Raw genomic sequence first — 13,015 nt, 5'->3', positions numbered from 1 at the left:
ACACCTGAGAGCGAGCAAGAAAGCATTTGCCCTTGGCTTTCCAGTGGTCTGAAACATTCCATCCTCAACTCCATACCTGGGCTTTGCCAATCTCGTAGCCAGGCCACATCTTTCTCATGCCTGTGAGCCTGATCTTTTCCAGGGAGCCCCAGAGCCAGGAACCTGTCAAGACCCACCCCCCTCCTCCACCTCCCCCCCGCCCCCCACCGCCCTCCTTCTTTGCAGAAAGAAGCAGGGTCACGCTGGCTGCTTACCAAAAGGTCCGACTCCAACAAAGCCTTGGGTGGGTGTTGAGGACGCCCCAAAGGAGAGACCACTGCCCGATGCGCCCACCCCGGGGGCAGGGGTGTTCTGACCAAAAGTGGGTGTGGAAGTGCCTAGAACGAAGAGACCGTAGAAAACGAGCGACTAGGCAGTGGGCATAACAGCCGGGATAACGAATTGGGGGGTGTCCCCACTGGGCACCTCAGCCCCGGACCACCAAAGCTGGCTCCCTCGGTGGTAGGAAGTGCCTCTCTGCCTGCTAACCACCGTGCTGCCTTTTGGCCACCTCAGGAACAGAGTCTCCGCATTCCTGGGGACACTCAACGCCCTCCACCCCCCTCGCCTCCACCTGGACCAGGTTACTTCCCTCTGTCATGACTAATTGAGTTCTGCCTCTGCCCCCTGTTTATCTGTCCCTTGGCATCAGAAACTGGAACCTTCCAAACACCCCACCAGTGTGGGTCCTCTCGCCTTCCCATGGCCACGTTCAAAGTCCAGTCCTGCCGCCGCCTCCCCCAACAGGCCTCAGGGAGTGCCGGCCGCCTCGCTCCCAGTCCTGACCTCGCACCCCACTCCCCACCCCGTCACCCCTCACCGCTGCCCGGGACTGCCCAGCACCCAGATGGCCACCGCGAGCACTTCAAGTATCGCCCCCACCTTGCCGAGCCCTGCCCCTCTCGCGGCACCAGCTGGAGCTGTGACAGGTGCGCCTGCACCCGTTCTCCACCTCAGTCTGGATGTCGCTGATTAACAACGTGTGACAGCACGGGCTGGCCTCGCTTTCAATTCATAACCGCGATTCTCCAACATTCTCCTTACGTTCCTTTTCCCACTCTCCAACGACCATTTCAAGATACCCTCCTCTGTACACGGACCTCCTCAAGACCTCTCCCGTCTCCTGAAGAAAGCACGCTATCAGGATCAGAGCTCCTTGGGAGTCTCTTTCCACGTGGCAAATCAGATCACTTCATTCTTCTGCTTGAAATTCTACCAAGATTTCCCTCAATACTTAAATCCAAACTTAACCCTGGCCACGTGTGACCGTCAACTCTGCCTCCCCACATCATTCTGGAGCACTTCTGTTCCTCGATCCTCTAGCCACACCTCACTTTTCGCTGTTTGTGACCAGAGCTTGCTTCCGCCCCTGGGCCTCTGCGCCAGCTCTCCTGCGCCCGAAGAGTGGGCTCTGGCTCACGCCTACCCACCCACGCTCCCAACCCCTGCATCACAGACGGGGAGTCTTGGCTCAAACGGCCTCAGAAAGGCCCACCTCCTCGACCACCAGACCGTCTTCCCCCAGGACGCACAGCTCCCTGACCCTGTATCTAATGTCAGTCACCGCCACACCGTAACGCTCCGAGGGCGGCCGGGGCCAGCACTCAGAACAGCACCCGAGTCCGTTCCTCATCTTACCTCCGAACACGGGCTTGCTCTCGGGCGCGCTCGCCACACTGAAGGCAAAGGGTGTGCTCTGGCTGGGTGCGCCCAACGTGCTCTGACTCAAGCCTCCTCCGAAAGGCGTCGTGCCGCCAGCGGTCCCGCTCTGTCCTGTGCCGAAGCTGAACGCTCCAGAAGCAGAGCTGGTGCCGGGGGTGGCCGCGTTGATCCCGAAGCCCCCGCCGCCGGCCGGGCCGGCCGAGCCCCCGAACGTGAAAGGCGCCAGCGTCGTGCTGCCGAACACGGAGCTACCGGTCCCGCCGCTGGTGGTCTGGGTCGTAGCTCCGAAGCCAGAGGCGGCGGCCGCCCCAAAGGAGAACACAGACGTGCCGCTGCCGAAGGCCGGCTGGGTGCTGGCGGGGGCGCCGAAGGCAGACGCCGTGGGCTTCAAACCGCCGAAGCCGGACGGCGTGGTGCCGCCGAAGGCGGGCTGGGCCGGGCCGGGCGCTGGGGTCGCAGCCGGGGCTGCGGCCGCAGAGTTCCCGAAAGCGAAAGAGCTGCCGAAGCTCGGGGCGAGGGCCGGCTTGGCGGCGCCCTGCTGCTGCCCGTCGGCGGCCCCGAACGTGGGCTGGGGGTTGGCTCCCGGGTACGAAGAGAGGGGGGGCTTGGTGCTCGAGCCGAAGGGAATGTGGAACGCCGGGGTGGCGGCGCTAGTGAAGGTTGGCGCCGGCTGGCTGCTGGTGACCGGGGCGGGGGTGCTGAGGCCGCCGCCGAAACCGCCGAAGCCGGTGGTGCCGCTGCCGCTGGCGGTCGTCGGCACGGCCCCGGGGAGGGACTGGACAAAGGTTGTGACCGTCGTCGAGGCGGGCGCGGCAGAAGATTTGCCGAACTGGAATATAGAGCCCACGGCCGGGGTGAAGCTGGCACCGGAGGCAGGGGGAGCCCCGAAGAGGAAAGGCTGGGCAGCGGAAGTGGTGGTGCTGGTCACGCTGCTCACACCAAAGCTGAACGTGGGCTTCGAAGCAGAGTCTGTGGACGTGCTGGCTGTACTCGTGGGAGCCACGGCTGAGGTGGCACCGGCCTGGCCGGTGAAAAGAGGGGTACTCGTGGCAGTGGCTGGAACGGCCGTCTGACTGAAGAAGGGGACCGATGAGGGCACAGACGTAGGGGGCCCGATGCTGCCGAAGATCGGCTCGAAAGTGAGCTTGGGGCTGCTGGCAGGCGCAGGGAGGGCAGAGCCGGAAGGGGTCGCGGTGGTGACCTTGGATGGGCTGGATGGCAAAGGGCCCTCATTCTCGCTTTTTGGTGGGGACAGAAAGATGGGCTTGAACATGGGAGATGCCGAGGACACGGCGGGGGCTGTGGAGGTAGGGGGGTCGGCAGGTGGGGTGCTCAGCATTCCCAAAAGAAGACTTTGCTTCGGGGTGGGAGACGGGGCCGATGTCTCAGCCTGAGGAGCTGGAGGGGACTTGGTGGGGTCAGTGGCTGGGATCGGGGAAGCAGCAGGGGTCAGCCCTAAGAAAGCGGCTGTGGATTTGGAGTCCGAGGAGGTGCCCGGAAGGGGTCCCGACTGTGAAGACCCAAGAGGGGCCGGAAGGCTGGGTGTCTTCGGAGGTGTGTGGGCCCCAGTGGTTGCCACTCCAGCAGATTCTGGAAGAACAGAGAGTAAATTCTGAATACCTCAAACGTGATGGCATTCAACGCTTCTCTCCCTAGCACCGTGCTGGGGATTGAGACCGTCAACAAATTGTGACGACATCCACACCACAGACCCTTGAAGTATCCACCCCTTAAAATCAAGGAAACATTATTTCCACCCTTCCCCGATTGTAGGATACGAGGGGATACGATGTGGCCTCACTGGGGGGTAAGGTGTAGAAACTAAGGAAAACCCAATCACCCAAACTCCAGTCCCATTAATTTCCCAGATGCACCTTACTTACTACTCGTCCAACAAAGACTACCTGTTTGCCTACTGTGCTGAGTGCAGGGCACATAACCACGAATGGAAGAGTCTCTGCCCTTGAGCCCTGGGACGGGCTGATGCCGGATAGACTACTCTATGTTAAAGGGCAACAAGAGGAGTGTGGGCACATGCAGTACCATGAAGGACCCTTGGAAACCTAGAGGGAAAAATGACGTCCTCTTGTGCCTGTGGTCATGTGACAAGACTTGGTAACCATGGGATCACATTTACATCTCAGAGCCACCTCAAAGGTAAACGTGTGCATTTTACAGAGGACAACAGCAAGGCTCTGAGTGGCTCTGGCCTCCAGAGCCTCCGACTGCTAAGACTAAGCCGCGGACCCCCTTCCCTAGAATCTCCTGATGAGAGAATTCTGAAGCCTGGAAGCATGCGCCAGCTCAGGACTGCTGAGCCACAGCAAGTTCAAGCTCCCGAAGACCTTCAGGGACTGGCAGGCATGACGCCTTTACTCCACGTGACCCATGGACGGATGCCATTCGACGCCGCAGATGGAGCTCGCCCACTCACCCGAGGAAGGGGGCGGGCCTGCAGAACTCTGCTTCTTCTTCAAGCTCTCCAACAGCGGGTTGGGGCTTGGGGCTGGGAGGGCGGCTGGGGAGGCGGTGGTCCCAGTAGTTGGCAGGGTAAACGTCAAAGAAGGTTGAGTAGTAGGGGGCTTCTCGGTGCCAGAGTTAGAAGCCGTATCTAAGGAGAAAGAAAGGTGCTGGGAAATTCTTTCCAGGGGCACATCACGTAGCACGAGACGCTCACGGACTCGGTATCTGCTTATTTAGAAATGCTTCCCCAGCGACTGGTGGGGTCGCTCCAGGTGAGCGACTGACTTCAGCTCAGGTCATGATTCACGGTTTGTGAGTTCAAGCCCTGAACGGTCAGTATGGAGCCTGCTTGGGATTCTCTCTCTCTCCTCTTGCTCTCTGCCCCTCCCCCATTTGGCATTCTCTAAATAACTTAAAAAAAAAAAAAAAAGCAAGAAAGAAATGCTTCTCCTTGATTCCAATGCTCATTGTTCTCCAGATTCCACTGAGGCCTCAAAAGGATTTGTCAGATGAGAAAGATCCAAATAAAACCAGAGGAAACTCCTCTTTGCAGCCTGAAGCTGGTCAGTCTTCCTTACCAGTCCCATCCTCCAAGGCCTTGTTAAACCACCGCAGCGAAGCTCTTTTTTCCAAATCTAGATCTTCGGCAGTGATGGAGTAGCCAAGCTGGGGAGGTGGGGGCTGCCAAAGAGAAAGACGAGAGGCCCATCAGGGAAGTTGGAAGAAACCGTATTGAGCTACCCTAGAACTTGGGGATGCCGATCTGGGGTGGGCGGATGCGGACAGACAAAGCCATACCAGGGTCAGCCGAGCCCCTCGCCGGGAGGGTAGGAGCTGAATCTTTCGCTTCCGCTGCCCAGAGCTGCCGGGTGTGGGAGGGGAGCTCCACGAGTTCTGCGCCTTCCATGTGGTTGTATCTGCAGCTAAAGAAACAACATGGACTTGTTTTCTTCCTCCTCTTCCAGAAACGGCTAAGTTTGTCTATCCACTTGGTTTTTAACACTGAATTCTCACTGGTTATGTCTGAAAGATTTGGTCTTCCGTGGATGGGGTCTTGGAGAGTTTGCAAGACGGTTTCTGCCAGGAGGGTATCAAGATAACTGCTCCAAACACAGGCATACAAGTGCTTACTGACAGTAGTCACCCAGGCTGCTCAGAGGCCCCCACCAGCGCTCATCGCCAGCCCACAGATCCACTGGCCGGTGCCGTAGCTGCCTGTGCCACAGACCACAGACCTCTGCACCTACCAGGTCCTGCGCACAGCGATGCTCAGCGCATGCTTCCGGATGAGCAGGGGTCTCACATGCTCCATAAACACTCCCACCACCAGAAGCCACTCCTGCGCGCTTCACAACCTACCCTTTTCTCCCTGGGCCTCCTTGTCTGTTGCCAAAGGAGTTGAAGAACTGGAGCGGTGAGAAAGCTCGTCCTCTCTGAGGGCAGAAGAGGCAGAAGCGCATTTAGAAAGACTTTGTGATACAGAGTATCGGGTAACTACTTACAGCCTCGTAACTACCAACCCGGCCAAAGTCTAGAACAACTGTGATTTAAGATCACAGGCCAGGACAAAAAATAAGAGAAATCAAAAGGAAATTCCTACAAAACGAAGGGAGAAGTTCATGGAAGCCACGGAGAAACCTCTGTCTCACAACAAGCACGAAACGAGAACCTTCACAACCTTACTTACACCTCGCCCAGTTCCCGAGAGCTGTAGCCACAGAGCTGACCCCTAAGAGCAGCTGTCTAGTCGCCTGTTGGTGCCTGGAGATTAGCTGGGGTCCAGAACATGAACTCTCCTGCCCCTGCCATGATTCTCTGTGCCCCCTCTACCCTGTGGCCTTTGCGTTCACACCCCAGTCACTTGTGCTGCAGGATGAGGAAGAGAGCCAGAGCCTCCAGGGTCAGCACAGAAGACATTTAAGAGGCGAGAGCAGTTTGGGCAGGTACTTCACTGTCCTTCTGGATGGCGATCTTGGATCCTCCGGATCGGAGCCGCAGGAGGCCTAAGAGCCAAGTACGTGTGCTTCTTTTCCTGCCCTCTCATTAGTCTGCAGTGCAAACAAGGACCCGTTACCTTATTTTCTTTGCTGGCCTCTCTGGTGTCTGCGAGCGGGATGAGGCTGGGCTGGAGAACGGTGACAAGCTGGGCCCACTTCTCTTCCAAAGCTAAAAGGCAAAAAGCAGTGACATGATTCCCCTACTGGACAGCGTGACATCCGCCTTCAATACAACTTTGTATTCTGTTCATCGCCACACACGGTCTCCTCCTCAGTGACAAACATCTTTTGTGGAGCACCTGGCTGACGTAGTGGAGCATGAGACTCAATCTCCGTGTCGTGGGTTCGAGCCCCACGTTGGGTGTAGAGATTACTTAAAAATACGGTCTTTTAAAACAAAAAAGGAGCACCTGGATGGCTCAGTCGGTGAAGCATCTGACTCTTGATTTTGGTTCAGGTCATGATCTCACAGTTCGTGGGTTCAAACCCCACACTGGGCTCCTTGCTGGCAGCGTGGAGCCTACTTGGGATTCTCTCTCTCTCCCGTTCTCTTTGCCCCTCCCTGGTGCATGAGCTTTCTCTCAAAAATAAATTTAGAAAAATAAAAATAAAGAAAAACATTTCTCTGTGAAGGAAGGCCCCTGAAGGAAAGTCAGTTGCCAGTATTAACTATGGGGAAAAAATCTGAACAAGTAAGCAAATGCTAACTAATAAAGTACAAGGAACAATGTACTTTTTGCATATATTAAAAAGTAGAAGGTTACATTCAGTCATGGTTTAGAGCCTATGATGCATCCAGCTTTACTTTATGTTGGCTGCAGAAATTATACAATTAAGAAGCTTCCCAACCCCCCTCCCCGCCTCAAAAAACCTATTATGGCAAAGGTAAGCCAGTAAACTAATAGTCTTGCTTTTATCAATTTTTGTTTTACTTCAACTTTATTTTTTTTAGGTATATTTTGAGAGAGAGCAAGTGGAGAGGGGCAGAGAGAGGGAGAAAGAATCCCAAGCAGGCTCTGCACTGTCAGCACAGAGCCTGATGTGGGGCTAGAACTCACAAACTATGAGATCATGACGTGAGCCAAAGTCGGATGCTTAACCGACCGAGCCACCCAGGTGCCCCCTGCTTCAACTTTATTTTTTTAAGATGTGCTATCATGACATTTATGACTTATGCAGTATCTATGGTATTTGCTGTTACATGATTATTATCCAGACACCTGTCTCTTCCAACAAACAGGCAATCGGTTCCTTGGTAGCGAAGGTCTGTTCTCACCTTCCCCTCATGCAAAGCAGCCTCGATAACTGACAAAGAGCAAGCACTATAAAGTTTCGTGAAGTCTTTAGCTTAATTACAAAAATACTAATAACCTATCACTGCAGACATTCTTCCAGAAGTTTCTAGTGATTTCTTACTCAGTTAACAGTTATATAAGCACAAACAAGCAGACAGCAATCTTTAATAAAAGTCTGAAGAGGTAAAGAAGAATTTAAACTCAGAGACAGGTGGCGAAAGTGGTGAAACAGGGCAGCTCCATGAGACCAGTATTAGGACACCCGAGGCTGAGAACGGGTGTGAGAGGAATGCTCGTGCACTCAGGGAAAGAAACACAAAACAAAAACTAAACACTTGGACCTCACACCTTACATTTTTAATAAAGTACCAAAGATGATTCCAATGTTTAGCCAGGGTTAAGGACAACCTGGTTCAACACTTAAGGGGAAATACTGTACCCCCACTATGTCTGTCACAGGTGACACACACACACACACACACAATCCAGATGTGACCAAGGTTTACATGTAAGAAGTGTCACAAAAGGACTAAAAAAAACCAGATTAGCTGTTCCATACTATGAGCCAGGGAGAAGTCTGTGCCAGAGACAGAAGACAGAAACCTGACAGACTGTCACATAAAATCGCTACGTAAAGAACCTCTCTGTGGAAAAGTATCACGCGCAGCAGGAAGACTCTATGTGCCATCTGTCTTTTCCACCATGCTCACATTTCCATAAAATCGAAATAAAATCTATGTAGGCTGGAAATAAACACACCCCAAAACAAACAAAAACTATAAACAAAATTAAAAGGCAAATATTTTCAGGAAGAGTTATCCTTAATGTGAAAAATGCAAGTCCTGCAACTCCACAAAAATATAATGAACGTATCAAATGAAAAACAGGCAAAAGATGTAACAAGGAGAGTCATTAAAAAAAATAGTCAATCTATACTTTTTTTTTTTAATTTTTTTTTTCCAACGTTTATTTATTTTATTTTTGGGACAGAGAGAGACAGAGCATGAACGGGCGAGGGGCAGAGAGAGAGGGAGACACAGAATCGGAAACAGGCTCCAGGCTCCGAGCCATCAGCCCAGAGCCCGACGCGGGGCTCAAACTCCCGGACCGTGAGATCGTGACCTGGCTGAAGTCGGACGCTTAACCGACTGCGCCACCCAGGCGCCCCAGTCAATCTATACTTCTAACAGTCAATTTAGTTCTGCGCTATAACTCAACTTTGATTTGCAGAGTCCCCACTTCACAGAGGCTCTAGACCTTTCTACTTTACAAAGAATGCCAAGATGAGCAAGACGGTTCCATCAAGAAATTTACAGTGTGAAAAAGAGGAAAGAACACAAATCGGCTGTAACAGCCAAAAGACGAGACAGCCTTTCATGACTTAACAGAAAGCACCTGGAGAGTGCCTGCAGTGGGATGGACATGTTATTCCAGAGGGAGACCAGAACAAAGCAAGGGAAGGCAGCAGGTAGGAAGTGCTCTTGGTAGATAATAAATGTCACGGTCTGGCTGCAACGTAGAACATAGTTACGGGGCACAAGGGCGACAGGCAGGTTAGGTCTGGAAGTGCTGAAGGCAAGGGTAAATACATACGCCTACTCTGGAAAATGAGAAATCTGGTAAGACACAGGGAGATATCAACGCCGCGCACAAAAGGTCAGAGGACAGTTTACTTTTTCTATAACTGGTACCAGTGTAACATCTGTGATGATTTTGTATCAATGCTAGGACTTCCAGTGTAGACAGTTGTAGATGTGGATATTTACGAGTGTTCCCCTGGAAAAATATAGTTAAATTAAATACCTCTACTACCACCTGCACCAAATGTAAGGACTGACACTGAAATTGATTACTGGAGATGATCACTACCTCAGTACGTTTTTTTCCAAAGAAACAAAGAACGTTCATATTGGGGCACCTGGGTGGCTCAGTCGGTTAAGCATCCAACTATGGCTCAGGTCATAATCTCCCCGTTTGGTTCAGATTCTGTGTCTCCCTCTCTCTCTGCCCCTCCCCAGCTCATGCTGTCTCTCTCTCTAAATATAAATAAACAAAAAAAGAACTTTAATATTACTTTATTTATTTATTTATTTATTTAGACAGAGAGAGACAGTGCATGCATGTGAGCAGGGGACAAGCAGAGAGGGGACCAGTAACTACTTAAAACAGAATACCAAACAGTTATTAGTGTCAGGGAGTGTATTTCCTGCAACAGGTCAAAGGCTCCACCACAAATGAGGCTGCTCAAAATCTGACCCACTTCCAGGCAAAGGCTGACCGTGTTGTTTTACACTAACACTCCCGCCAGAGACAAGAAGCAAATGCTGAAGGTCTGACCTACGTGTGTTTGAAGGTATGGCAGTACGGAAGAGCCAGCGGGGCAGTAGACATCGTGGAGCCAAGGGAAGAGGAGCCAAGGGTTAGCCCCCATATTTAAGTCTACTTTTTCTCTCATGGTGAATGCCAATTCCAAAAGCAAAAGCTGCAGTTGAGAGGCACGGAAAAGCTTTTGGCAGTCTCATATGGCTGGAAAGACAAAAATGAATTCAGGGTCTTCCAAAGTAGAGGGTCCTTAATAAGACCTAAAGCTTTCTGGTTGGGATCCCAAAGGCGACATACGAGGACATAGGGCAAATCAGAAATAAAGCAGCCCTCACGAGAACTGACAACCAACTCAAAACCATGTCAATTCTACCTGGACAGAAGTAACCTGCCACTATCCTAACTACCGCCCAAGGTAAAGTAAAAAAGGAAAACCTCCCTGGAGGAAGACACCATCATTCAGAGCTTTAAGTCACCATTACTTTTTTTTTTTTTTTTTTTGTCTGACACAGAAATAAAGCAACAACAAAAATATATAAGAAAGTAATAGTTATCCAATACCCCAGAGGAAAAAATCAGACATCAAAAACAGACCAGAAGACTCAAATGCTGGAATTATTGAATAAAACCTTAGAAGAATTGTTATACAAGAATTTAAATGACAATATGGAGAATCCTGGCACACCAACAACAACCGTAAGAAAGAGAATCAAAACTACTTAAGATGGATGGCAGTGGATGACAGAAAGCTAAAGTAAATCAGTAAACTAGACGAAGGAAGACTAGAGGTGGAGACAAAATGACGGGAGACACAGACAGACAGACACGGACAAAAGGAAAAGGTCTACCATGTGCCCTAGAACACTGAGGGGGGGAGAAAATAGGGCAGAACAGTATCTGAAGAGATAATATTAGGTTGAGAGTTTTTCAAAACATATCAAGCCACAAGACAAACTCCAAGGAATATAAACTGTAAAGGAGCACTTCATAAAATTTCTTTTCAAGTAAAGTTGGAACACTTACCAAAACTAAACATGTACTCAGGCACAGAGCAAATCTCAAAACAAGAATGGATAGAGGAGTATATCCTGTGAGCTAATGGAATTTAGCTAAAAACCAGTAACAAAGAGGACAAGGAATTAATGGTTCTGAAATTAAGCAACGAATTTCTAAGTAACCCATGAATCGAAGAATGAATATGAAAAATTCTTCTATTACAAAGCTGTGGAAATGCAGCTACGGTTAAGTTTGTAGGAACTGTGTAACCTTAAATACATATATTAGAAAAGGGAAAACAATGGAAAAACCCCAGTGATCTAAGAATCTGGATTAAAAAGCCAGAAAGAAATCCCAACAAATCAAACATGAAAAAAGAAAAAAAAAAGGAAAAAGAAAAAAAAAGAAGTAATATCTACAAGGGCAGAAATTACAGAAAAAAGAAAGCATAAAATAGAGTGACTTCTAAAATTCATTGATACATAACCTTGAAAAAGGAACTTCCTTAATCCAATAAGGAGTACCTATCTACAAAATACCTGTATTAAACAGCATATGTAACAGGAAATGTGGAAAGCGCTCCCTTTGAGATCAGGAAAGACAAGGATGTTTGCTATCACTTCTATTCAACGTTGTACTTCAGGTCTTAACCAAATGCACTAAGGCATAAGCAAACAACATAAGGACTGCAAAGGGAGAAAAAAAGCTGTCATTATCGTAGGCAACGTGATGCACACACAAAAGTCCTAAAGAATATATAGATGCTTATGGGATTTAGCAAATTTCCTGAATGCAATAATCAGTTGTATTTCTATACATCAGCAACAGATTTTAATACACCATTATAGTAGTATCAAAAACACGTATCTAGGAATAAGTTTAATAGTAAAACAACTACATGGTGAAGTTAAAGATGATGTAAATGAAGGATATACCATGTTCATGGACTGGAAGATTCAACACTGTAAAAAGGTCATTTCTCTCCAAAATAACTGGCAGATTAAAGGCAATCTTAACATCTCAGCAAGCGGTCTTTATTTAGGTGGAAATCAACAAGCTAATTCTAAACTTACAGAAAAATGCAAAGGGTCAAGATCGAAGACAATTCTGAAGAGGAATGAAAGAAATGAGAAAGTTGGATGACTTATTCTACTACACACCAAAACTAAAAGACTGTGTGGCATAGCGTAGAAAAGACGACAGGTACAGGGCAGAAAAACAGACCAACAGAACAGAATCTAGATACGGATCCACATATACATATGGACACTTAAATTATAACAAAGGCAGTGCCACAGCGCAAGAGGGAAAGGGCGATCCATCCTTTCAATAAATGTTGCTAAGTCGAATGGATATTTATGTGGAAAGACACTAATTTTGATCCGTACCTCGCATCATATACAAAAATCAACTTCAGGTGGATTATAGATCCCAATGTGAGAAGAAAAATAATAACGCTTCTAGAAGGTAGCATAACACCACCATGACTTCAGGTAGACAAAAAGTTCCTAAACAGTGCACACAATACATTAACCATAAGAGTAAATCTGAAGAAAACCAAGTGGTGAGACACAGAACAGGACAGTGATTTGTTGCAATACATAGAATTCAGAGAGCTTGCATCTAGAATATATGAAGAATGTATATAAATCAGTAAAAAAAAAAAAGACAAGTAAATAGAAGAAAGCCAAGAAACCTGAATAGGTACTTCATAAAAAAGGAAGTATGAATGGCCAATGAACAGTTCATACCTCTATTTCATTAGCAATCAGCAATTACAATTATAACCACAAATTACAATTAGGAAATTACAACCACAATGAAATAGTATTTCACACCCACTGGAATGGGTAAAGACTGGTAACACGAAGTGTCAGTGAGGCTGTGTAACCACAGGAACAAAATCTCATACTGCACTGGTAAGGGTAAGAGTATCAACGGAAACATAACGTCCTTCCTTCTTCCCTTCATCCATTTATTTATTTATATATATATATTTTTAAAAGTTTATTGCCCAATGCAGGGCTTGAACTCATTAACTGTGAGATCATGATCTGAGCCAAAGTCAGACGTTTAACTGACTGAGCCAGCCAGGCACCCTTGAAACAAAACTTAATTTTTATTTATTTATTTAAAAAATTTTTGTTTTAACATTTATTCATTTTTGAGAGAGAGAGAGAGAGAGAGAGAGAGAGAGGGGCAGGCAGGCGCGGAGCTCAAGTGGGGGTGGGCAGACAGAGA

The 13,015-nt window shown here is 48.9% G+C and overlaps 1 protein-coding gene across 3 annotated transcripts in view; it reads right to left on the bottom strand.

Annotated features, from left to right (window-relative positions):
• POM121C (POM121 transmembrane nucleoporin C) overlaps positions 1-13,015 on the bottom strand; it is a 53,812-nt gene that overhangs the window by 2,455 nt on the left and 38,342 nt on the right. For all 3 annotated transcript variants that reach the window (XM_023246876.2, XM_045048044.1, XM_023246875.2), the window contains exons 6-12: positions 6,239-6,330; positions 5,524-5,597; positions 4,963-5,087; positions 4,743-4,845; positions 4,136-4,312; positions 1,678-3,291; positions 255-377 (exon numbers count right to left, since the gene is read on the bottom strand). In XM_023246876.2, the coding sequence (XP_023102644.2) occupies positions 255-377; positions 1,678-3,291; positions 4,136-4,312; positions 4,743-4,845; positions 4,963-5,087; positions 5,524-5,597; positions 6,239-6,330 (2,308 nt within the window). The remainder of the gene's footprint in view (positions 1-254; positions 378-1,677; positions 3,292-4,135; positions 4,313-4,742; positions 4,846-4,962; positions 5,088-5,523; positions 5,598-6,238; positions 6,331-13,015) is intronic.

This window comes from Felis catus, chromosome E3 (genome assembly GCF_018350175.1).
Source record: "Felis catus isolate Fca126 chromosome E3, F.catus_Fca126_mat1.0, whole genome shotgun sequence".
In the NCBI taxonomy this organism is placed as follows: domain Eukaryota; kingdom Metazoa; phylum Chordata; class Mammalia; order Carnivora; family Felidae; genus Felis; species Felis catus.
This window is presented reverse-complemented; position numbering and strand designations above follow the sequence as displayed.